Source organism: Mustela putorius, unplaced genomic scaffold (assembly GCF_011764305.1).
Source record: "Mustela putorius furo isolate JIRA1106 unplaced genomic scaffold, ASM1176430v1.1 tig00000765_pilon_pilon_pilon, whole genome shotgun sequence".
NCBI lineage: Eukaryota > Metazoa > Chordata > Mammalia > Carnivora > Mustelidae > Mustela > Mustela putorius.
Window position 1 is genome coordinate 8,513,590 of NW_025421470.1, and position 26,566 is coordinate 8,540,155.

Consider the following 26,566-nt stretch of genomic DNA (forward strand, 5'->3'; position numbering starts at 1 on the left):
TTTTGTGAGACTGTCGTTCCGCACCAGAAGACTATCACGGTCCTTGACGTGACTGGTCACCTAGGAAGCAATAAGCCGTTTTTTGGCTTTGCCCTGGCTGAGTCTGTGAGCTTTAAGTCACTAGTTTGTCCTTGAATCCGCTAGGATATCTAAAATCAATATTTGTTGTCTATATGTCTAGATCCATGACCTTCAGCTTTACCCTGCATAAGAATCCCCCAGAGGGGGCCGGAGCTGGTGGAAAAACATCAACCCCCAGACCCACCTCTTGAAATTCTGGTTCAGTAGGTCTGGGTCAGGGCTCTGGAACCCAGGTTTTAACAAGCAGTCGTGCAGATGCTAATACAGGCAGCCCTCAGGTCCACCCTTAGAACTCAAAACACATATAAAACAGCTTGATTTTATCCCCAGTTGTACTGTGTTAAGATCATACACTGACTCAAACCCCAGTGAGTAATTCTTTCTAGGAACCCAGGCTCATAAAGCAAAATGGCTTCAATCTGACTCATTTGAAGGGAAAACTTCTTGAGGGTTCTCAGCGCTTGGAGTGGGCTGTGAGGCCAGAAACAGGTCTATCAGGGTCTCAGCCTTCGAGAAGCCTAAAATGTAGCTGGGGCGATGGCTTTTGAGTGGAACACCTGCGAACAGGAGAGTCAGGGCGTGGCGCAGGGACGGAGGGACCTCCGCCAGATCACTGCTCCTGGGTCCTGGAAACAGAGGCTATGTCAGTGCAGCCCCAAGGTGCCTGGGGATCCCACGCAATGGACCACACACGTGTGAACTGAGACCTACTGTGTGCCAGTGACACAGCAGACAGACGCGCACAGTGAGTGGAGAGGAACGGTTGGAAGGAGCGAGGACAGGAGCCATGAGACCAGCTGTGGTGGCCGCAGGGCAGAGGAGATACAGGGCGTGGGAACGCATGGGCGGTAGGGGACGCACCTTGTGGGGCGGGGGGGGGGGATGTTGAAAATGGAGGTAGAGGAGTCTGGTCCTAACGACAGGGGTAGAGGGGAATGGATTTCTTCGCTGGGGCATAACGTTCAGAGAAGGGCTGTAAGGCGGGGAACTCCCATGGGTGACGTCCTTGGGATTCCGAGTTCTGGGGACTTCAGTGTGTGCAGAATGAGGGTATGCTATGTTGAACAGTGTCCCCCTCCCCAAACTCATGTCCTTCCTAGATTCCCAGAATGTGACCTTATTTAGAAATAGGGCCATAGAGTTAAGACAAGATCATACCCGAGGAAGGTGACCTCTGAATCCAGTATGACTGGTGTCCTTCTAAGAAGAGAAAAGACACAGACACAGACACAGAGATGATGAAAGGAAAGCAGAGATCGGGGTGATGCTTCTGCAGCCCAAGGAGGGCCAGTGATTGAGGGCAACCCCCTGAGCCCCCCTGAGGAATCAACCTGCTGACACCTTGATTTGGGACTTGTAGCCTCCTGAGTATCAGAGAACAAATTTCTGTTGTTTGAAGGCATGCAGATTGTGGGTGTTGGCTCCTGCCCCCCTCCCCCAGGAAGCCAGGAAGGGGCGTAGGGGATGGGGCTTGAGGAAGAAGAGAAAGTGAGGGCACCCTCGGGAGTGAAGGATGGCTGGGCAGTGGCTCAGCAGAGGAACCTGAGCAAGGAAGCCGGCAGGAAGCCCTGCCTGCCTCCCTCCAGCCCCATCCACAGAAGACAGGGGGCAAAGTCCTCCCAGGAGGCAGCCTGCAGACAGACGGCTTGCCCCTCGGCGCCCCTGCACATCTTCCTAGTTCCTGTTCCACGCGTTTCCTAAACAGATACCACTGCAGCCACATGCTTCGTTCCTAAAGGTTTCTGAGCCTCCTCCGGAAATTAAAGGATTTTTCTGGTTATTAAATGTGTACCAAATGATTGTTAAGAGCAGGTCTTGTTTTTCCATTTAAGTATTGGGTCGTTTCAAAGAGAAAACACAATGCCCCCATTTTCCTCACTAAATTATAGCCCTGGACTTCCCCCTATAAATTCAAAATTGGAGAAGGCTGAGGGCAGAATGGCCCCATTCACACAATAACTCCAAAGGATAGCTTTCCCGCGAGTTGCGGGCTTCTGTGCTCCCCACCCCCAACCCGTGTGTGAAGTCACTTACCACTCGCCATCATTGATATCATGTCGCTCTGCCTCCTGCCCTCTGTGAAGTTTCCTAAAAACAACCGTACAAAGGTTTCTCTTCTGTCCTATCAGGGCGGCTCATGCACGTGGAAACTGAAAATCGGTTTCTAAAAACGGGGGGGGGGGGGCCTCACCCGTTGGCCGGATTGCAAAAGGACATCCCCGTCTGGGTGGCTGAGTCCAAAAAATATTTCAGTGCTGAGTAAGTCAGTCACTTAGGAGGAAAGGATGTGACCCCGGGACAGGGACTGGGGCTTGGAGAGCGGAGCCCTGGTTGGGTTTCAGCTTCCCGCGAGGACCCCACGGGCACCGAGCCCGCGTGGCACCGGAGGGCGCGGCAAGCCCGGTCCCGCTCCAGAACCAGGGATCCTTGGTCATCTCTGCCTTGGAGCTCAAGGATTCTGCTCCAGGGGCTCCCGCCTGACGGTGGGCTGCCTTGCGGGCCTGTCTTGCCTGCCACTGTCAGTCTCTTCCAGACACGGCTCATCCTCATAACCCAGCTGGTGAGCTTCAGGGCACATACCTCATCCGAGACTGGAAACCTCATGTTATCCCACCAGCCCGCCGCCAAGCAGCTTCTGCCGTCTGCTGTCCTCCAGGTCTTGGATAACTAAACCCAGACAGGAGATGGAAGACAAAATTCTGGGTAGAAGGAAAAGCGCACGTTCCATCCCTCCGGACCAGAGAGAAGGCATGATTATTATCATGTCATGTTTTTCCCTTTGCTCTCCACTCACCTTTGTCCCTGCGCACAAAGGCATTCCCCCCTTGCCAAGGTCACTGCCAGGGGTTGAGACCAAAGACGGACCCCCTTGGAGCCCCATCGCGTCCCTCCGTTTGCTTCAAAGCTACCCTGAAATCGGCAAAGGAAATGGAACCACGAGGCTGCCCCAGCGATTGCGCCCCTGGAATAATTGGAAGCCGCGAGCCGCAGCTCTGGGGTGCGGCTCGGTCCCTCAGCCCTTGCAGGGTGGCTCATGCAGGTGTCCGGAGGTGGCGGGGATCCTGGTGGCGGCCATGAAGGTGACAGATGGGACCTGCAGGGGGAACAGAGTCGCAGTTACACAGCGATGAAATACGGAGTGACTTCTCGGCGTCGATCCGGCTTCCTGGGCTGAGGGCTTGAAGAGGATTTATGTGAAGCCTTTGAAGTTAGCTACCCTCACAGCTCTTGGCCGGCCTGCTTGAGTTTGCGGAAAGATAGGAGTTGTTGGAGATAGGAAAGAGCAATCTGACAGAAGAGAAAAGAAAACAGACTTGGGGCTGCTTCCTTCAGGGAGGCAAAGGCAGCCTGTGTGCCGTGTGTCTCTTTCCTTCGCCCGTCCGGCTTGCTCCTCCAGCCGCGGGAGGCAGCCCTGCGGGATGCTGAGTTTGCTCTTAGGGCTCCAGACCAGGTGACTTCCAGCAGGAAGGAGGAGCAAGGGACGCTTCCCGGAGATGCCCTGCCACCTCCACCTAAATCTGGAGGCATCTGTCCTCAGGAGAAAGGCTTTTAAATGCACTTAGACTTAGATAGAGCACAGTCCTTCGGAAACCCCAATTTTGATGACATGGGGTTTTGGGGTTTTGGTCGTTGTTGTTTGTGTTTTCAGGTTCCTAGGACTGCCAGAAATAAGTGCCACAGATTGAGTGATTTTAAAAACCGAAATTTATTCTCTCAATTTTGGAGGTTAGAAGTCCAAAAGGAAGTTGTCAGCAGGGCCGCGCTCCCTCTGACGGCTCTGGGGGAGGATCCTTCTTCCCGCTCCCGGCCGGCCGTTGCAGCAGACCTGCCAGCCCTTGGCGTGTGGCGGCACCGCTCCGGCCTCTGCCCCTGGCGTTACATGGTCTTCCCTCCGCGTGTCTTTTTGGGAAGGACCACCAGCCAGACTGGACCAGTGCCCACCCATACGGCTTCATTTTGCCTTCTTGCCTCTTTAAAGGCGCTGTCTCCAAACCCAGTCACATTCTGAGGTCCTGGGGGCTGGGACTTCAACAGAGGAACTGCAGCCGGAGCATAGGGAAGCCCCCAGTCCCCACGCGGAGGTGACAGATCTCCCATCCAGTCCTGTACTGACTGGCCTTTTCTACCAAGAAGCTATGTTGGTCTTGATACTGATAGGTACCCGGTCGGGGAAGCATGGGCTGGCTTTGCCCTCTGAGCATCCAGTTGATGTCCTTGTGAACGCAAGGGACTGAGAGACGAGGCATAGGAGCTCTCATGTGCGACCAAGCCACTTTGGAGATCCCCCAATGTCTGGTGGGATGCCCACTCCATCCCTGGCCAAGGTGGGCTCCTTCCAGCCATTGACTCCCAGCCAGGCTTTCGGCTACATGCTGTACCTGCTTTGGGGACATGTGAGGATCCCCAGGACACCCGCAGGCCTCAGAGGAGGTGAAGGGAGCCAGGAATCCCGACTTGAGCTCACTCCTCCCACCTTCCTGTGACCATGCTTCACTCCCCGACACCCAGGCATCCCCGTGTGGGGATGGGGTTAACTCCTCCAAGGATCCAAACAGGGAGCAGAAGAAAAGCCCATTTTCTTTGGGTCACCCCCAGAACATTCAATTTGGCGGAGATCGGCACAAGCAGACATGATCACCGACTTTCCCTTCTTTGGTCTTCCTTATCCTTGCTCACCAGGGCTGGAAAGAACTGAGGCTCCCCTGTTCCTCGGGGCAGAAACTTGTATGCAATGTTTTGAGTTTTCTAGATTATAAGAATTTCAGATATTGAATCTCTAGGCCTCAATCCTTATATGGTGATAGGAGCTAAAGGAATTTCTAAAATTATCTCTGGCCATTCAACGCCTGATTTTTAAGAACACTGACTTGCTGAGAACATAAAATCCTATGTTGAGTATCAAAAGTAGAAAACCTAGTATCTTGCTAGTTTTTCTCCATGTCATGCCTTCCGGGACAGCCGGGAGATCAGCCCTTTCTACCCACAGACCCTCCAGCTCAGCCAGGACTCCTAGGGTGCCCCACCACTCTGTGGAGCTGACCCCAAGACCAGGAGGATAGGACAGAGCCTCTGACCAACAGCTTGCTCTCGAGCCGCCTTCTTTCCTCCTTGGGGGTCAGGAGCAGCTAGTGGCCATCCGGCGATCTCCTCACGGGTAGCAAGACAAAAACCAGCTGACCCAAACACTGGCTCAATATGGATTCTTTCAAGATCAGTTCTTCCCACTCCAGGACCTCGGCTCCTAACTTAAGGGCCAAGAATGTCACCAAGTTCTCCTTGGTTCTAATATGCCCCATCTCTCTCAGCCTAAACAGCTCCCAGCAGAAGGGGGGGAGGCTGTATGCATTTTCTGTAACTGCTATAATAAATCACCACAAATCAGGAGACCCCCCCAAACCACAGAACTTGATTCTCTCACAGTTCTGGAGGCCAGAAGAGTGAAATCAAGATGTCATCAAGGCTATGTTCCCTGAAGGCTCCAAAGGCTGTAGGGGAGGATCCATTTTTTAGCTCTTCCAGCCTCTGGAGGCACTTGGCACCCCATAGCATTCCTTGGTTTGTGGCTGAATCACCCCAGGCTCTGGCTCATCTTTATATGGCCTTCTTCTCGCCTCTCCTCTTGTTCCTCTTCTCCTCTTACAAGGAGAAGCCATTGGATTGACAGCCCCCCCCCCAATCCAGTATGACCTCCTCTTCATTACATCTACAAAGACCTTGCTTCCAAATAAGGCCACAAATCAGGTTCCAGGTGGATATGAGTTTTGGGGTGCAGGGACACTACCCAACCCACTGCAGAGACTCGTGGGTCAGTACTTCCTAATATTGTTCTCACTCTGGTGGTGAAACCCCAAGCACAGAGTGAGTGTTCAGGAAGGGAAAGGTGCCTGCCCGTTCTCCCAAAATGTACCATACTTATCTGAAAGCTGTACAGGTTTTCATAATAGCCTCACACATGCCTTCCAAAGGTAACAGCTCCTGCAAATATTGGCCTGCAGCGTTTGCTCCGGGCTCACCCACGCTCCCCCTTTCTGAAGCAGCCCCCCCTTCCCATGGTCATTTATGCCTATTTGCCTATTTGTTTATACCCTTTCTTGCTCCAAAAGGGATTTCAGGCAGATGGTTTTTATTACCGGGCTAAATGAATACAGCAAGATCCTGTAGCAAATACAGTGTTCTCCGCAAACATAAATTTCCATGAAACCAACATGAAAAAAAACCCCAAAGCACTTGGAAATTAAAATGATGGTGTTAAGTTTGACATCGGGCTCCTTTCTTATTTTCGTCGACTCTCTGAAACAGAGTGCATTCCTTGCTGCTCTGCGTTTGCAAACTCTGTGTGTTCTTTCTTGTTTTCTGGTTAACCTCTTCGTGGAAGAGGCCTCTGGTCAGGGAGGGAGATTCTGGATCACTAAGAGCTGAAGGTAGAGATTCAAGGGCCTCATTTTAGGGCACACACTTCAGAAGGGAGATTGAGTAAGGTCCGTCAGGGCACATGCAAACGTCACTCTGTGCTTCTCAAACTGAATATTGAGAATATTCCTGTCCCTTTGGAAAGGGGCCTGATGGTGTCTGAGTGTGTCTTGAGAACCCGATTTTCCCATCCACATGCTGCCTGATCCGTGGCAGCTGAGATATTTGTGAACAGTTTCCATCTGGGCCCCAGCAAAGCCGTGCTGGTCACTCAGCCCCAACGAACATTAGCCAGGACCGGAACAGAGAGCAAGGCCTTTCTGAGAATCCTGCTTGAGCCCTGTTCTTGTTCACTCAACAAACCTTGATGGAGCCTTCCGTGCCGGCCTGCAGGGCTCTGCCCTGAGCCCACTTTGCTCATCACCGAGGCCTTTTCCGAAGGCTTGAGAGAGGGCGGGGGCAGCTCCCAGCTGGCAGCCTGTGGAGGAAAGAACTGAAGCTTGGGTTGGAGGCCCAGATTTTTCTAGGACCAGCTGCGAAGACTGGACAGGATGCCTAAACTTGATAACAGATGCCTCACAGAGCCGTCTGTAGGGTTAGATAGTAGTTTGCGCGCAAGCACTCGGTAAATTAGACGGTGTGGGGAACCCAGAGGTGTGGCACCAACGTCATCCGACTGTCTGCGCGTGGGGAGGGTAACAATTAGGAGTCTGGCACAGGTGAGGCCTTTGTTCAGAATGGCAGGCGGAAGACGTGGCAATCTTCACTGATCCCACCCGGCCGTGGGCTCCCCACCAGGTCCTGCAAAGGGCTGCAAGGCCCACCCGACCTGTACCAGGCTGAGCAGGCCTTCCCACAGTGCCTCCTCGAGGAAAGGAGGACTCACTGCAGGGAGACCCCTGTTTCCCGGCCTTAAATCCTCCAACAGTCCTCCAACCTCCCAGGCGGGCCAGGGTCTGGATCTGGCATTTGGCTCTCAGAATTATCTAGAACAGGGATAAGAGGACAGAGCTGTCCCGGTTCATATCTGAGAACCTTTATCCCAATGAAACTCCTTTCCCGTAAACTAACGAACTCCTCCAAGACCACACGGAATGGGGTGGCCCCACACGGAATGGCAAAGACAAGACACACATCTTATGTGTATGTGTGTGTTTGTTTTTTACTGTGGTAAAATACAAAGAACATCCAACTTACCATTTTGATCATTTTTAAGTGTACAGTTCGGTGGCATCAAGTACATTCACATTGTTATGGAACAATCACCACCGACTGTCTCCAGAACTTGTTCAGCATCAGAAACTCAGTCCCACTAAACACCAACTCCCCGTTCCCCCTCCCCAGGCCCCAGTATCTGTCCTGCTACTTTCTGTCTCTATGAATCAGACTCCTCTAGGGACCGACCTTCCTTAAGTAGAATCATGTAATATTGACTCTTGTGACTGGTTTATTTCACTGAGCATAATGTCTTCAAGGTTCACCTGTGCTGTAGCATGTGTCACAATTTCATTCCTTTCTAAGGCTAAACAATACTCCACTGTTTGGAGGGACCTTATTTTGCTTATTCATTCGTCTGTCAGTGGACATGTGGGCTCTTTCCACCTTTCGGCTACTGTGAATAATGCTGGAATGAAATGGGTGTAGAAATGTCTGTTTGAGTTTCCAATTTCAATTCTTGTGGCCTCTTAGTATTTAAGCCATAATTCTTCCGTGGTCACTACGTATCAGATGATCTCTGGGCACTTGGGCTGTGGTGTTCCTGGTATCTATCTCACCTAACAAGTTAAATCTTCCTGTGTCCACAGTATAAAAGAGCCATTAGCAAATACAAGATCACATTGAAATATGTGTTGCTGAGACTGCGGTCAGCTGCATTAGGGGCACCAGATTAATAAAAGGGAGGTCATGTCTCACAGATGGGTTGTTTAAATTTCAGAAACTTCCCATCTCCTACCAAGAGACCAGCCTTAGCCAACATATCTATGTTCAGACAGCACCAGAGAAGCCCTGCTTGAACTAAAATCTACCTCATCTTCTAGGATAAAAGCATGAATAGGATCCTATTTAATTCATTTCTCCATGGTCTTCCCTGTTAAATACATTTGCCATCAGTTCACTTGTCTATTTCCTACTTGGAAATGTACCCGCTAAATTTTTTCCAACACTCTTTGGAGGTAGACTACAAAGCACTATTAACCCTAGCTATTTCTGTAGGATTCTTTCAAGAAATGGGCAAATGCTGTGATTTACAGTTGATAGGAAATGAGGGGTTCCCCTCGATGCGGTTACATGGCTTCCAGATAATTACTCGGTTTGCCTTTGTTGTCACTTTGTTGCCATTTAACTCAGGGTGAGAGGGTCCTGAGGCAGCCAAGGCAGAAGCTTCAGAAAACAAAGTGTAAGATTAGGACGGCATCTTGCTTTTGCTCTGTATTTGGAAATGAACTTCACTGATACAGCACCTTCTGCTCTATCGATCTAGCCGACATTCAGGTATCAATGCTGCCAGCTGAGACTTCCTGGTCCTAATGAAAATCACAGTCTCATCCCACAGCATAGAAATGGTAAGAAGTACCTGGTGAGCCACAGATACCCCCAGCTGTGATGGGTTGAGTCCTGTCCCCCCAAAAAAGATATGTTTGAGTCCTAATTCTGGTACCTGGGAAGGGCACCTCATTTGGAAATAGGGTCTTTGCAGATACAATCAAGTGAAGACGAGGTCACTGAGCCCTCATTCAATACGTCTGGTGTCCTCATAAGAGGAAAATGCCTGGTGAAGAGAGGGACGCAGAGGCAAGAAGCCAAGTGAAGACAGAAGCAGAGATTGGAGTAAAACAAGCTGCAGGCAGAGCAGGGCTAGGATGGCGAGCCACACTGGAAGCTGGGAGAGGCAAGGAGGGATCCTACCCGGACGCTCTGGAGCGTCGCCTTGCTGCCACCTGGATTTTGGCCTCCTCCAGAATTGAGAGAGTAAATTTCTAGTATCTTTTCTCCCAAATGGCCCCAGGGCCCCTAATTCTGAAGTAGACTGTGGCTGGACCTGATGGTCTGGTATGCACACCACCCCCCCCCCCCGCCTCCCCATGAAGGGCCAGTGAGTCCCTGGTCATCCTCAGGAGAGAGACCAGACTGCCCAGTCCTCTAATGGATACATGGATACACACCTGTCCCTGCCCCGCTCAGCCCACTGTGGGGTGGTAAGGATGCGAGGCTGGTTGTTTCCTTGTTGCAACTGGGCTTCTCTTCACCCCCGAGCTGACAGCAGGCAGGCAAGGAGCAGCCTCCACCTCGCCGGTCCCTCTATAGGTTACAACATCATCGATGCCAGGACTCCAGACCAGCCCCTGAGCAGCCTGGTGCCCACAAGAGCCCTCTCTGTGAGGGGGCAGCAAAAGCTCTCCTTCAGTGATGGCAGCATGGCAGCTGCCAGCTGATGTTGGGGATGTGATGTATACAGTGATATGAGCCCAGACACTGAGGCCAATCTGCCTGGGTTCAAGTCCTGCCTCTGCCCTTAGAGCTGGGTGACCCTGGGCAGGTCATTTCTCTTCCTGGAGCCTCCATCTCCCCACCCATAAAATGGTATAAATAGTAGTACCTAAAGCAAAGGGCTATTTTAAGGGTTAAGTAAGTAAATATATGTAATGTGCTTAAAACCACAAACAGCACACAATGAGTGCTATGTTCGTGTTTGGTATCATTTTACTATTGTTATTACTGATACGAGGAACCCACCAAGGTCAGACCTCTGCCAAGTTAAAATGAAATCTGAAACAGAGGTTTCCATGGGAGTCTCGTGGCTTCGATTGGATATGCTGTCAATAAATTGAGCAAGGTCAAGCTTTCAATGGCCTTTAGCCCAAGAAGAGAGCCAAGACTCTGCTAACTGCAGACTCAAGTTGCCTGCTTGTGTGTTACTCAAATCAAAAGGAGCCCAAAACAGAAACCCCAAAAACACAGGCCTCCTTCATATATAACCTCCCTTTCATTAAATTGTTCATTCAACAAACTTTTTACCAACTCCCTAATGTCTGTCAGACCTTAGCCCAGCTCTCTGAGAAGTCAGAAAACGAATCAAGCTTCAAACACAAGCTGAGAGAATAAAGGTGATAGAATCGTCCATCATCTGTTGTCCATCCGTCCATCCATCCGTCCATCCATCCGTCCATCCATCCGTCCATGCATCCATCTATCCGTGCATCTGTCCATCCATCTAATCTGAAGTATCTCCTGGCTTCTATCATATCTGCAAGGACAGAAGTCACCAGTCAGTGGAGTGACTTTAGGAGTATTAGAAAATGCTCAAAACCTTCCTCTTCCGATCCGCCTTTGTACCCTGACTGGTGTTTGAAATTTCACGATTAAACCTTTATCCTTTAGACTTAAAAATACCTCCTGGGCGGGATAAAGTGTTAAGAATCCAAGAGTGGGCTTTGATGGCAGGTAGGGGAGACGAGGATGAGGGTCTCGGCTGTTTGGAAAGGAGGGGCCGAGCCCCCAAGCCTAACCTCCCTGTCTGCCGACTGTCGCTCGGGCAGCAGGCTCTGTGTGCCCGCACCCCCCACCCACTGACGGGGCAAGGGCAGTGTCTATCTTGCTCACCAAGCCCCCTGTTGCTCACATAGGTTTGAGCTCAATCAATCAATCAGTCAATAAATTGATGAACCTGTGTCTTCATCCTCTCGCCCAGGAAAGGCTCGTTTGGTCCATCAGGAGCCATAGGCCAGGGCCATGGGCCTCGGAGTTTTCACACTTCAGCCCAGAACAGGAATGAATTGCTTCAGAGAAAATCGATATTAACAAAGGTTTAACAAAAGTCTATAAAGCATAGGGGCGCCTGGGTGGCTCCGTCAGTTAAGCGTCAGCCTTTGGCTCAGGTCATGATCCCAGGGCGGGGATCCTACTGCTCTTTCTCTCTTTCTCTCTCTGTCAAATAAATAAACAAAAGCTTTTTAAAAATGGAAATTTTTAAAAAGTCTACAAAACATAACATTCTGTGCACTTTGTTCTTTGGTAAATGTAGTATTTATAAAAACATAATCTTTTGAAACTATTTGGGGTTCACATTTTGTCTGTCTGTGCAGGGTTTCCCAAATATACAGAATCAGTGCCAAGATATCGAAGACAGTTGTAAATTAAATGTATTACTCGTAGCCAAATCACCCCCAAAGACAAAAGGATAAAAATCATCCCCCCAAACTCCCAGCATAAAATTACAGATGGTGCGGGTGCGTTTTACTGTAGATGATATTCACTGGGCAGAAGAGGTTCGGGTCCTGGGAGGGCTCAGAACTGAAGATGGTTTTGTTTACAACAGTTACTTCTCGAGAAGAGATTTTAGAAAGAAGCTGTGTGGATTTGGTTGTGGGTCAGTTCTCGGTCAGTAATAATGTAACAGACCCGTCTGAACTGCTCCAAGCTCCCAGCGCTTCCACAAGACGCCCTCTGCTCTCACCTTCCCATTGCCAGCGACACGGAGGCCAGACTCTGGTCCCTGCTCAGAGCCATTTGCCCCCGTGGCTGAGCTCCTTCGTTGTCGCTGAGCACCCACCAAAGCCATGCGGACCGAGGACTGCAGTGAAGAGAACACAGGGGCCCAAGTCCCCGCCCTTGGAGCATCATAATGGAATCCGTGAGAAAGGGACAGACACACAAGTCTAGCTAAATTCTGGATCCCAGAACGCCCAGCACAGCCCCGTTCCCTTGGGTGCTGTCCTACCTTCCAGGATTATGCCCAGTCCTCTCAGGCTCTCCAGGCAAATGTCTCATAAATCCCAAGAAAGCCACCTTCTTCTTTTGGCACCGGCTTCAGACTTTGCCTTGTCCCTTATCTCCAACTCAAAGCAAACCGTCCCTCCTTCCACACGGGCCCCACGACCCACTCCGTCCCATACTCTACCGGCAGACATCACCTAACTGCCTATATCTGCAGTTGTGGCTGAAAAAATAAAACGCGGTTGCATGTTGGCCAAAATTCGATGGCTTGTGTCCAGAGCACAGCGGCCTGCAAGTTGAGAAACTCTTGGGTTGCTCAATTTGATAAAAGTCCCAGGCGGCCCGGGAACCACTGCCAGCTGACCGGCCCCGGGGATGGTGGGTGGTCAGGGCCACAGGAGGGGCTGGATCATGGGCAGGCATCGGGCTGTTTGCAGGAGCGACTTGAGTACGGACGCCAAGGAGGAGCGCACAGGCCACGGGCCCGGCGCAGGGAGCGCAGGCAGGTGGCCTGGCTGACAGTGGGTGGACCTCGGCGCTCGGCGGGGCAGTCAAGGCTTTCTGCCGGCCGCCCTGGAGAGTCACTGGAGGGTGTTTTAGGGAGGAGATGACTATGTTCAGATATATTGGGCACTTTTCCAAAGTGCAGAAATGACATTTCTGGTTGGTCCTGAATGTCCGCCTTGGCCGGGCTGCCTCCTGTCGTGCACAGGGCAGTTAACCATTCAACCGATAACACCTGTGCCCACGCAGGTCCTTCTCAAAGGGCAAGGTAATACTTTTCTCTCAAATCCTCTGGCCTTGAAGCTTCCAGTTGGTGGAAGAGGGAAGACTGGAGGTGGCGGCGTCCCGGAGGAATCGTGGTTCCACACGGGCTGGCCGGGCCAGGGTCCAGAGCAGCCCCACTGACGAGGGACCTGACGAAGCAGATGGAACTCAGAGCCTCTGCATGTGAGTCTGCGGTGAGGCGATGAGTCGGGAAGGTTTGGGGTTGACAGTCCATTGTCTGGGGGTTTTGTGAGGCCCTACCGGCCAGAGCCGTGGGCAGGCAAGTGTTCTCCAGGTGATAGGCAAGAAGGCAGCTGGAGGGGGCCTGGGGACCCCTGGGGGGACCCCAGCAGCCAGAAGTGAGGGCAGCTGGGTTCCTAATGAGCCAGGAAGGTCAAGACCCCGTTCTTGAGTGTTCGGGCAGAACTCTTTCATCACTGGCTGGCCCCGGTCTGGGGGCAAGGACGAAATCTGTGGAGTGTTTCAAGGCAGTGTCGGCTTGAGCTCACTGTCCCTGACCCTTTGCACTGTGACTGGCTTGTTTCTCCTGCAAAGAGGGCCAGGCGGAGCGTCCAGAGTTTCCAGACATTGGAGACTTATCCTCCCCACAACCCGCACCCCTCCCTGCCAACACACACCCACACCCACACACACACACCCACACACACACACACACACACACACTGCATGGGAGAAGGGGCAGGAAAGTTATAGATCTCTCTTAATAAGGGTAAAACAGGGGGAAATTCCATGCAATCTGATCCGTCAGTTAATCCTTCAACTACCTTGAACCCCACATCCCAACAGCTGCCGTGGTCTTCCCAGGATGGGCGGCCTTCCCGAGGCCTGCTGGGAGGGCCACAGGCAACGTAGAAAAGGATCTGGGATTAGTGCCCTGAGAGGGTCCCCAAACGTGGAGTCACTCAGGACACTGGCTTTTGGCTGCACATTCCCACCGAGACATTTAATTCCTGCAGTTTTCAAGACCAAAAATCTTTTAATCGCTCGGTTTAGTTTTGAAGTCTCGGGAAAATCAGAGAAGAGCTCCGTTGCTGTGTTCTCTGGCGACTCCGTGCCAGCTCTGGGCTCAGTGCGGGTGTCCAGGCTGGCTTGGATGGAGTCAGGAACGGATTTATTCGTGATGACATAAATCTGCAGCACAGGCCTTGCATTCGCCGGGCGTCCTCACTGCACTTACAGGTTTTTACATATATTATCTCAGCATCTTCTAGACAGTTCTGGGAAGCAGCTGTTATGAGGTAGATAGCCAGGTGAGTCATGTAAGGCTGAGCTGTTTGCTCGAATTAGTGAGACTGAAGTCAGCCTCCATTCTTATCTGGCACCATCTGCTTTGCAAAAATCTCTGACAGTTACTGTGTGTCACTTACCAGTTACTGTGTGTCACTTACCCACATCTACAATGGGATGGATGCTTCTTAAGCATCTGCAGAGAAACCTGTCCCAGAAAAAGGGGCGGGGCAAGAAACATAGATTCTTCCTTTGGTACCATGAAAATGTTACTGCAAATATTTGTTTTCTAGATAAAAATCAATACAATTGAAGGCCAATTCTTGTCTTTAAAAAAAAAAAAACTGTTCTCTCGTTTCTATCAGGGAATCTCTTCCATTACACAGAACAAGAAGTCTAAGAGTCTGTTTTCAAGGCTTCTTCCCATGCCTTGTTTTAAAATACAGACGGTCCGTCCGTCCTGCCAGTTCAGGAGTGATTCTTGGCGCTTTGAAACGCAAACATTCCTCCCTCCAGATGATCTTCATACTCCTTATACTGTTTGCGGGGCGAGCGGCCGCCAGGGCCACAGGCTTCTTCCCGGGGCTGCCAACAGCAATAAGGCATCGGGAATTTTCCACTGGGGGCTGTGTGCTGGGAGGGGGCCCAGGGCTTGCTCTCGGAGGGCTTCCGTGCGGGGGACCCTGGAAGGAACCAGGAGCAGCTGGGGCTCAGGCACCTCACCCCTTCTCACTAGGGGCTGGGGGCCCTGCCAGACTCCGGGGGCTTGGAGCAGAGTCTCCAAGAAGAAGCAAGCCACCCAGAGGCAGCTAGCTGTTCGCTCCTGGGCTTGGACGTGCACACCCAATGGCACGCACACCTACAGCTTCCCTGGAACAAGAGGAAAGTGAAAACAGATTTAGAACGACAGGTCTGTTTCCATTGGAGACCCCTCTCGGGCACAGGAGGCCGGCAATAGCTTTGTTTTCCAAAGGCTCCTCCTTGCCAGGCATTTACAGAGGCATCTGGGCTACACTTAAATGAGGAAAAAATAAACATAGGAAACCATATTTTTTTATTCTGCAGCATACTGCAAAAGTGTCTCCTGTTCAACATCTCAATGAGATGTGCTCATGGGCTTAAGGAAAACTCCCCACGTCCAGCTCCTGGCTCTGTCCATAACCAGTAGGACAGGCTTCAAGGGCCTGCCACCTGCCAGGTCCCACAAGACCCCACCCTCAGGAGTGGCCCATGCTTGTTGGATGCACTGCATTATATTTCATTCATCTTGAAATTCGTAATGATTTTTGAACAAGGAACCCCGCATTTTCATTTTGCACTGGCTTCTGGCAATGATGTAGCCCGTCCTGAGAATGAGCAAATGTAACCTATAGTGGCCTGTACTCTTCAGAGAAAACACACAACACGGCCCTTTGTGTGTGTCTGAAGACTAAGCTAGAAACGCCGTGCGCTATTTCATCAGCGGGCTTTTGCCTTAATGAAGACTTCTGCAATCTGGACTTTCATACCTCACTCAATTAACTTCAAATTTCTTTTTTTTAATTTATTTATTTCTTTTCAGCGTAACAGAATTCCTTATTTATGCACCATACCCAGTGCTCCATGTAATACGTGCCCTCCATAATACCCACCACCTGGCTCCCCCTAACTTCAAATTTCTTAAAACGTTTTAGAAACGCATACCTGGAAGTATCACTGGTCTCCCTCCTAGGGCTGAGCCAGTCATATCTTTACTGACGTGAGTGATATTCTTTGGGGCCAAGGACAGGAGATTTGTTCTCAGGGGGCCATCCAGGAAAATACAAATGCCCTATGTTGGCCAAGATTGATACACGACGTGGGCTGAGTACCCAGGAGGGGCTGGGTAAAAGCAGCCTGGGTGGTAAGAACAAACTTATCACCAAACCAAACAAACTTGCTATGCGGGTAGTTGATTGTCCAAGTCCTCGAAAGAATGTTCTGGGCTCATTTGCCCCATCTTGGTCCTCTCTTGAACCCATTACAATCATTCCACCAAAACTGTGTTTACCAGGTTCTACAGTTTCCTTCATGTTGCTGAACCCCACTGAGAAATAACATTTCTCAGTATTCCTTCAGATTGCTTGATTTGTCTGATGACTTGACCTGGCGCATCACTCTCTCCAACATGGATCTCTGTCCTCACTCACTACACTGGGTTGTCTCCCCTCTCGTGGCCACTCCTGTGCCCCATGCTACTGAATCCTCCTCGTCACCCAATCTCTGATGTTAAAGGGTTCCTGAGTCACTGGGCAGGCCCTGCCCTTCCGTGTCCATGGGTGTCATCCAGTCTCATGGCTCTTAATCCCAGGTGTGTGCTGTTGTGTCTCAAATGGCCTTTTCCAATCCAGTCTCTTCCCTGAACTCTGCACATCTTCATCTAACCATGGGTGTCCCCACCTGGGCAGTGATAGCCATCTCAAACTCAACATGTTCAAAACAAGATTCTTTTTGTCCTTCACCCTCCAAACCTGCCCATCCCCTACTGTCTCTACCTTCTCAATAATTGGCAGCTGTGTTCCTCAAGCTGCCTGAGCAGAACCCCTGGGGCTGTGTTTGACTCCCATCTCTCACACCCCACAGCTAACCTGTCGGTGAACCTTGTCAGCCTCACCGACCTCTTTTCAGCACTCACCTTTGTTACTGTTAGCATCGTCAACTGGATCATTACAGGAGTCTGCATTGGTCTCTGATTCAGCCCAGGTGTGATCCTGGACAAGTTACTTTACCTCTCTAAGCCTCAGTTTCCCTATCTGTAAATGGGGACAACAACATGCACATCACAGATTTCTTAAAGGATTAAATAAGATAATGCCAACAGAAGCACGTAGCCTATGTTTGGCATTTTGCAAACAGTACATTTAGCTGTGATTGCTTTACTCTTAGCATTAATAACGAACAGCTTCTGTGCACCTGGGCCCAAAAAGCTAAATTTACAGAGAATGAACATTAAACATCATTTTTAACTATATTTTATTTAGCATTAATAAATCTCAGTCATATTTTTTCATTTGACACCACACTTTTAGTCACTGCAATATATCCCCAGTTCAGTTTCGCAAGCTTATAAAATTCATGGAAGAGTTACCTTATTCATGGAGGCTTCTGGCCCAGCTAGGACAATGTCCTATTGCTTGTTTTCATTTCTGTTTTGACATTAAGGTCCTAAGGGAGGTACCACTGAGCTTTACTGGATTTCCACAGGAAAGCCTGGCAGTCTGGGATCAATGGATTCATACACTTTTCCAATCTGGAGAGGTTGAGTTATTTGATTGCTGTATGGGTTACTTACTGTAGTTGGCACTTGCTCTTGAGTTTCCACAACTACAGTCTTCCAGATTCTTCCTTCTCTGTGTTCTCTAACCTCTCCTTAGATTCTGTCCTCTCCACTTTGGGACATAACGCGAATTACTGCCTTGTTGTTTTCCATGACAAATGTGAAGTGATCAGACTGTGCTCGATGCCTGTTCTGGGAAGGATCCACTTCTCATATTCAGACACGAGCGCTTCTTTTCTACAACGTCCCATGCTGCCATTCAGCTAGTCTCCTGTATTGATTTCCTAGGGCTGCTGTGACAAAGTACCACAAATCGGGTGGCTTAAAAAAACAGAAACTTATTCTCTTACAATTCTGGAGACAGGAGTCTAAAATCAAGAAGTCAGCAAGGTTGGTTCCTTCTGAGGACTGTGAGGAAAACTCTGTTCCATGTCCCTCTCCCAGCTTCTGAGAGTGCTGGCAAATCTCAGAATTTCTTGGCTTGAAGATACATCATTGCAACCTCTGCCTCCTCTGTCATCTGGTGTCCTGCCTATTTTTCTGTGTCTTCACAAGGCCGTCTTGTAATAAGAACACCATTCTTATTGGTTTAGGGGCCTATCCTACTCCAGTATGACTTCACTTAACTAATTATGTCTGCAACAACCTTATTTCCAAATAAAGTCACATTCTGAGGCACTAGATATTGGGACTTCAACATTAGCTTCTTGGGGGAAGCATAATTCAGCCTATAACATCCCTTATACAAAACTTTCCCTTGAAACATATTAACTGTGAGTCATCTAATCATCATTTAACACTTTATTTTTTTTTAAGATTGTATTTATTTATTTGACAGACAGAGATCACAAGTAGGCAGAGAGGCAGGCAGAGAGAGAGGGAGAAGCAGGCTCCCTGCTGAGCAGAGAGCCCAATGCGGGGCTCAATCCCAGGACCCTGAGATCATGACCTGAGCTGAAGGCAGAGGCTTAACCCACTGAGTCACCCAGGTGCCCCTCATTTAATACTTTAGACAATACCCATATCTTCTTACCTTTTTTTTTTTTTAAGGTTTATTTATTTATTTGAGAGAGAGAGAGAGCACAGACATACAAGTTGGGAGAGGAGCAAGGGAGAGACTCTCAAGCAGACCCCACTGGGCATGGAGGCCAATCCAGGGCTCAGTCTCACCGCCTATGAGATCATACCTGAACCAAAACCAAGAGTCAGACACTAAATGACTGAGCCACCCAGGTGCCCCATACCTTTTAATACATTTGTTGTGTAACAGGTTTTTATTCACCTATGCCTTGAAAAATGAAAAACAACAACATAGCAAATCTAGACAACTATCTCATCAGGAAAAACAGCTATGCAAAAGCAGCAGTGTATTTTATTAAATGAAAGTCAATAATTTTATTTAGAAATACTTATCTGCTGTATTTGTAATGGATTCTAATTAAATCCGGTGAGTTGAAATTAGAGAGATAATGTCTCCTGAGAAATGGTTTAGAATTTTTTATGGCTGCAGTTACTTAAACTTACAGTTTTCACTAAAATCAATAGACTGTTCAATCTCACTGAGCTGAAAATGGTCTAACCACAAAGCCATGGTTTTCATCTGTATTAACACAGGCTTCTCCCCAAACCAGTGCTTGTTATGAAAAATAGATTTTTCTTTGGTCATCCAAAAGAGAGGGGAAAAATTTAATCTGTAAATTGTCATATCTATATGATGTGGGCATGATATTTCACATCAATATCCCTAATTAGCACAAGCAATCTCTAACCACCATGATAGTAATAAGTTAGTCATACAATTATTCTGTCTCTGGCTGTCGCAGAAAGACTGCCATTCTTCTGCAACATCTGTAGATGGCAGAGAAATCCTCATAAATTTAAACTACAGATGCCTACCAGTCTGAAAAATAACCCAAGAAAATTTACAGAACGTTTGGAATGGTAATGAAGGAAACTTTATTTTTAGAGCCCAAAACTCCACAGTGTGGCCCATCCTGAATGAATATGAAATGGTCTTTCCAAAATATTACTTGATCCTTTTCTCTTGATTCTTATATATTTGGATAAGAGGATGCACTATAACATACCTCCAGAGTATACCTGAGCTTCTAGAAAAGAGATCGGTTTGCTTTGTACATTAATAAGAAACACAGTGCCCAACATATACTTAGGAAATACTAGGTGTAGTTATTTCATTTGGATATAGCACAAAAGTCATTTCTTTTCTCATGTTCATTTTGTTAATTCATCTCATTAAGGTGAATCCAAATCTACTTTGAGTTTATTCTTAGTTCCTAAGGTGTAGCATTTATGAAATAGCTAAGCAATAATGAAGAGTCAGTCCAGGGGCTCCTGGGTGGCTCAGAGGGTTAAGCCTCTGCCTTGCGCTCAGGTCATGGTCCTCAGGGTCCTGGGATCGAGCCCCGCGATCTCTCTGCTCAGCGGGGAGCCTGCTATCCCCCTCCCCCTCTTCCTGCCACTCTGCCTACTTGTGATCTCTCTCTCTGTCAGATAAATAAATAAAATTAAATTAAGTTAAAAAAAAAAAGAGCCAGTCCAGTTGGGTTTTTTGAACCAAACATTTTCTTAAATTGCTGAATATCAAAGTTGAACCAACTCTGCATACTTACGAAGTCCAAGGGCCATTTTTCTTTAAGGCAGCTCTTCCTTGTCCTTGATAAGCTCTAGGAAGCCAGGTTGTATGCTGTCTCCACTATGGACCCAACACCATGTCAGGAGCCCTTGGGGCAGACGTGTGTAGGCTGGCTCATTCCCAGATGGCTATAAGTCTGTTCCCACTGCAGGCCAGTTCCAAGTTGAAAATTGGCTGAGTGGCCAAACCTTCCAACTCTTCCTCTAGACAGGAGTGTCCAGGGGATACAGGATAAAGAATCCCACACACCCGGCTGTACCCTCCTTCCCCAACACCCCCACGCCAGGTCTGACACACCCTTCCGCACTGTGGGTGGGGAAGGGCCAGCAAGCCACGCCTGCCCACAGTTGAGCTACTCGTAATGGGATTGAGTTCTCGAGGGGTAAGGTAGGTGACAGCTACAGGTAGCCAAAGGTGACATTTCTAAGGCATGGGGACATCATGTGACTCAAATGTCTTACTGGCCTCACACCTGCACCCCTCCAGGCCATCTGGATGGTGGGGGAGATCTGAGCTCACACTCCAGCAAATGAAGAATGAACTAGATGTGCTCAGGACATCTTTTGCTGGACAGTAAAAAGGCAGGAGCAGGGGGCTGGGAGAACAGTGCTTCAGTCTGTTGTCCTAGCCAGGCTGTCCCCACTGGCCACTGGGAGACAGCTGGAGTCCAGGCAGGCTGGGAGGTTGAACTCCACCATGTGCTAAAGCTGTCTGTAGCTCACAGACAACAGAGGAAGGAGCAACATAAAAGTTATGGAAAAAACCCCTCACCTTTCAGATCTGGTGCTCATAAAACCAGATCCAGTTTGAGGGGCCGACAGTGCTCTGGTGTTTTCCACAGCTGCCCTTCATGGATTTTCATGTTACTTTATAGCCCCGGGGCTTTCTGAGACTCTGCTGGGGGCAAACCCTACGTCCTGCTGGCCTTCCTATCTGTGCTCATTCAGCCTCCCGAAAATCAAATTACTTGGTTTTGCCTTTTTTAGCAGCTCTAGCTCACCATTGCTCCATTAAACTTTTAAGGGACTTGTACCCTCTGGGTCTGCTTGCCAGAGAGATTTGACTTAAGGTTTTCCTGGAAGAGCCAAGAGACGATGTCCCTAGTCAAGTAAGTTTAGCAAATGCTACACAGAATTTTCTGGGAGGTGCACAGGGCTTGCACAGAGCGGTGAGAAGACCAGCAGTCACCAGCCCTTCTCAAAGCCACCTGACACATACACTCCTCACACAAGACATCCTGCAAATCCTAAATCCTGCTCGCTCACACAACTAAGCCACGTATTACCCACCCCGGAGGGTGCTTTGGGGACTTTGCGAACCCCAGTGCAAGACCCAACATTTATTCCTGGAGTGCCTTATCTTGTTACGCTCAGCCCCACCTGCCCAGCCTGTCAGGGTCTTTTTTGGAACTCGAGTCTTAGGACCATATTTGTCTTGGACTCACGTCTCTCTAGCAAATGCTTCCACAAGCACACACACATCTGCAGGAAAAGAGTAGCTCATCGGTGAAGCTAGTCGCAGCTCTTCAACACGGCTGGCTTGTGGAGTTCTGCACGCACGGCCCCTCCTGGGAGGCATGCTTGGGCAGGATCCTTCCGGAGTATCAGGGATGAGTTTTATGTGGTTTCCAAGGAGATGCATTCATCTGAAGCTGTTTTTCCATCCAACAGCCCCAAAGTGAAAAGTGGTTGCGGGGAAGTTGAGTTATGACCTAATGCCAGTAGCAGCTGCTGGTAACTACCGGGAAGGGGTGAGGGAGCTGGTGGCTGGGAGTTGGGGGCTCATTAACACCCACTTCTTAAATTAGCAAATCCTTCTAGTACAAGTTTAAAAATAGAAACCTAATGGTTTCTAAAATTAGCACTCATGGCTCTCCATAAATATTTAGACCTCTAATAAACTTCTGGTCCACTTCCCTACACTAATGGGGTCAGGGAGGCTTAGCTTCTGTGCCACATTCTTGAGGATCAGTGTACTTAATGATTGACCTTGACAAGCTAGAGCTTTGAGAAGCCTCAGAATACCCTGGACCAGGGACAGGCTGCACGGCCATCAGCCTGGGGACAGCCTCCAGGCAGGACTGGAAGCATCCTAAAAGCCACCTGGAAAAGTCCGAAGCCTCTGGGCTTCCTGGGGGAACCGAGTGTCCGGTTCGGCCTGGGACTATCCCGATTTCACACTGAAAGCCTCCCCGTCTCCAGCAAACCAGAATGGTCGGTCACCGTGGCTGCCTGGACCACTGCAAAAGGACTGAGACCAATGTTCTGGGCCGTCTTTGGGGAGAAAAGTCAACTCTCCAGAAGGCACCGATGATACCCGTCCCCTCCTCCCCCCGCCCCTGGGGAGGTCTTCACAGCAGTGTCACTATTTACTTGAGCAAGTGTTTGAAGGAGGAATTAAACTCCAGAGAAGACCAGCCAGGCAGGCCCAGTACTTCATCTCCTGCTCCCAGCTGCCCCGCGTATAAAACAGGATGAGCAGCTGCTGCATCCCTGGGTTACGGCGGGGAGTAAACCGGGCGGCACTGTGTCTGCACAGCGCCTGGCACCGCTTACATCTGGAAGTTGGCGCTTTGGGTGTCAGCTCGGCCAGCCTGCTCAGCACATCGGTGGTGGGGGGTGGGGGTCGCTGAAGCAGCCCTGGCCCACACAGCAGAGTGACCCCTGGGTGGGACCCTCTCCTCCCTCACAGTGACTGCAGGACAGCCGGCCCTTGGGCGGCAGGGACTTGCCAGGGTCCCCCCCCACTCACACCCCCACCCTGAGCCCAGCATCTCCATAAACCGTGCCCTTGCTGAGTGGAAGGAAAAACCCTTCGTGGGGAGACAAGGTGCAGGTGGCCTGTCAGTGTGAAGTGTGTGTGAAAAATACGGCGTCCTGAACAAATCATCCTTGCACAGATGTGGGGTTTTTTTTTGTTTTTTTAAAAGATTGTATTTATGGGGCGCCTGGGTGGCTCAGTGGGTTGAAGCCTCTGCCTTCGGCTCAGGTCATGATCCCGGGGTCCTGGGATCGAGCCCCGCATCGGGCTCTCTGCTCAGCGGGGAGCCTGCTTCCCTCTCTCTCTCGGGCTGCCTCTCTGCCTACTTGTGATCTCCGTCTGTCAAACAAATAAATTTTTTAAAAAAGATTTATTCACCTGCAGAGAACCATCCCTTTACTGTCCTCAGGACCAGGAGACACTTTGGGTCCACCGAGTCGAGCTCCCTCATATTAGAGAAAGAAGCTGAGCCTGGAAAGACCCCCTGAGAGTCACCCAGCGGGTGGGGGTGGCAACACGGATCGTCACCCTGCCCCAGGCCAGAGAGGAGACCGCAGGGTCCATTGGGGTCCACCTAAACCACTACTCTTTCTTCCTCCCCTACTCTTTCCTCACTTCCTTTTCCCTGCTTCCCTCCTTCCTCCTTTCTAATATTTCCCGAGTGTCCCCTAGTTGTCTGTCACGACAGAGGTCCTGGGTCCTTGCCCCACACAATGTGCTGGATTTTGCCGTGGTTAGGATTTTTAAACCTTTGAAATGGCTCTGCATTCCTGTCTCTCTGGAAGGCCGGTAGCAGTACCCAGTTCACAGCAAACCCACCCCTCTGCAGAGAGGTGTGACAGGAGGTGGCCTGCTGGAAGGGGTGGTTGCTGATCTGTGGTCCAGCCCCAGCACCTCAGGCAGAGTGACCTTGGTCATTCCTGGCCCCTGGCATCCGTGGGCAATCTCTAAGTTCACATCCAGCTCCAGAATTCTGGAAGAAAGCGTCAGACCTGCCTGTGGGTACAAACCCTCTCACGTTCCGAGAGCACAGGGAAGTCACCCACTTTTGGAAGACATCTCATCCTGACCCGCAATCCGAGGCTAATTTCAAGTCGTAGGTAGCACACGCCTTAACTCTTGTCAGTCCCTGTGTTGGTTTAACAACTAAAGTGACCACTAATCAGAGGGTACGGAATGAGATTCGAATGCAGCATTAGTGGTTTAGGGTGGACATAAGGTAGAACTTTCCACAGGGCTTGCTCAGGGCTGACAGATCAGGAGAGGGGCTCTGGACTGCCCTTCCTCGGGGTCCTTGGGAAGCCCAGGCCAGCCAGATGTCTGCCTTCGCCCCCTCCCCTGGAGGGGAAAACTGTCTTTGACGGGCAGCGCACTCCATCACCCAGGGAAGTCGCAGAAACTATTTTTAAAACTCTTAACTGTTCTACCAACTGCCTATGGAAAACTCAGTTTCGGCGGCAGAAATGCATGCATCAAGATAATCTTTAACCCATTTCCTCTCTCTCCCCGCCCCGCCTCCCGGCTTCATTAGGACTGCGGCGGGCGCCTGAGCGAGCGGGCAGCCGGCCACCGGGGCCATGGCCAGCGCGGCCGTGCAGCTGCTGGGCTTCCTGCTCAGCTTCCTGGGCCTGGTGGGCACCCTCATCACCACCCTCCTGCCGCACTGGCGCCGCACGGCGCACGTGGGCACCAACATCCTGACGGCCGTGTCCTACCTGAAGGGGCTGTGGATGGAGTGCGTGTGGCACAGCACGGGCATCTACCAGTGCCAGATCTACCGCTCGCTGCTGGCGCTGCCCCGAGACCTGCAGGCGGCCCGCGCGCTCATGGTCATCTCCTGCCTGCTGTCGGGCGCGGCCTGCGCCTGCGCCGTGGTAGGCATGAAGTGCACCCGCTGCGCCAAGGGCACGCCGGCCAAGGCCACGTTCGCCGCGCTGGGCGGCGCGCTCTTCATCCTGGCCGGCCTGCTGTGCATGGTGGCCGTGTCCTGGACCACCCACGACGTGGTGCAGAACTTCTACAACCCGCTGCTGCCCAGCGGCATGAAGTTCGAGATCGGGCAGGCCCTGTACCTCGGCTTCATCTCCTCGTCCCTGTCGCTCATCGGTGGCACACTGCTCTGCCTCTCCTGCCAGGACGAGGCGCCCTCCAGGCCCTACCAGACCCAGCCCAGGGGCGCCCCGGCCACCACCGCACCTGCCTACCGACCCCCCGCCGCCTTCAAGGACAACCGGGCCCCCTCGGCCACCTCGGCTTCGCTCAGCGGGTACAGACTGAACGACTACGTGTGAGTGCCCAGGGCCTGTCCCTCCCCGAGCGCACAGACGCCGCAGGACCCGGGCTCGCACCTCTGCCGTGTCCTGGCAGCCAGCTGACCTCTGGACTACTCTTTGGCGTCCAGAGGAATAATATGAACACGAGGGAGTGGGCTTAGAACACAGAGACGGAGGGGAAAAAAGGGGGAGAAAAGCTCTATATACCAAAGACTTCATCCTTTCTGGTTTTTTATTTATTATATGTATTTATGTGGGTGATTTAATAACCGCTGAATGAAAGGCAACTTGGGAGTTTGGTCTGTAGGGTTTGTTTGCGATATAGGAATAAACCTGTGGATGTGGTTGTTAATGAAAAGGACAGTATCTGCTTCCGTTTCCAGTCTGTTCTGTCTGCTGGGGTCTTACGACCACAGCACGCTGTCAGGGCCCCATGTTGCAAAGCAATGGGGACACTCCGGGAGTGGCCCCAGCCCACACATGATGAGAAATCAGAGGCGGGCTGGGCTGACGTTTGTCTAGAAGCTGCTTGAGCAGCACCCACTGAAAACAGTCACTCCAGCTGAAGCCCAGAGGCGGGGCAGGAAGTACAGGACCTCCTAGGAGGAACGATGGCTGTCAGAAACCCCACGGTAAAGATAATGTTTTCTACCGGTAGCCCCCACTAGTCAGGAAGCGAATGTGAGCATTAAAAACACAGCAAAAGGAGCCTCATTGCTTGGCTCTCTGGGCATTGGCAAGAAGCCCAATTAGGAGCAGTGCTTGTGCCCAAGGGCTGCACGGGACCCCACTGGCTTTTTTACTGGGGACAGAGGCAGGATGGCAGCTGCCATCAGAGGGGTAATGAATATGTTGGCCTCTCCTTTAGCTGGAACAAACTGCTGAGAGAACCAGATGAGCTCTGACTGCTTTAAGAACACTGATGATGCTTTCTGGCTATGATCTAAATCTCACGATCAGAGAGCTGTACATGGACACACACACACACACACACACACACACACACACTGCTCGCCTATTAGCCTGGGGACCGTAGTCCTCCGCTACATCCATCCATTTCATAGCCTTGCCCATCACGGGCCCTGTGGTGTGGTGTGCCCTGCTCTTGCCTCTGTCCAGAAGCTCAAGTTCTGAACGTGGTAAGAACATACCCTGTCCTGCGGAAGGGGGGACCTCACACCTAGACATGGGGCAGCAATTACAGAAACCCCTGCGTTCTCAAGGGCTATTGGAGAAAGACCACCAGGGCTCCGGCAGCCACTGTCTGCAAAGTAGAGAGCAACCCCCAGTCAGGACAAACATGGAGCCCGCGGGCAACTGGTGCGGCAACAGGACCAGTGGGGGAGGAAGGGGAGCCTCCCA

The 26,566-nt window shown here is 50.7% G+C and overlaps 1 protein-coding gene and 1 long non-coding RNA gene across 2 annotated transcripts; one reads left to right on the top strand and one right to left on the bottom strand.

The window, feature by feature from the left end:
• Positions 1-1,316: 1,316 nt before the first annotated feature.
• Positions 1,317-12,552, bottom strand: LOC106006793. Its single transcript, XR_001181066.2, has 4 exons — positions 12,212-12,552; positions 2,876-3,175; positions 2,662-2,748; positions 1,317-2,169 (listed from the first exon to the last, which is right to left on the bottom strand). It is a non-coding gene; the product is annotated as an uncharacterized LOC106006793 (long non-coding RNA).
• An 11,350-nt stretch (positions 12,553-23,902) lies between these two features.
• CLDN14 (claudin 14) lies at positions 23,903-25,560 on the top strand. The gene has a single exon (XM_013061375.2). The coding sequence runs from the start codon at positions 24,509-24,511 to the stop codon at positions 25,220-25,222; it is 714 nt and encodes a 237-aa protein (XP_012916829.1). The 5' UTR covers positions 23,903-24,508; the 3' UTR covers positions 25,223-25,560.
• The last annotated feature ends 1,006 nt before the right edge of the window (positions 25,561-26,566 follow it).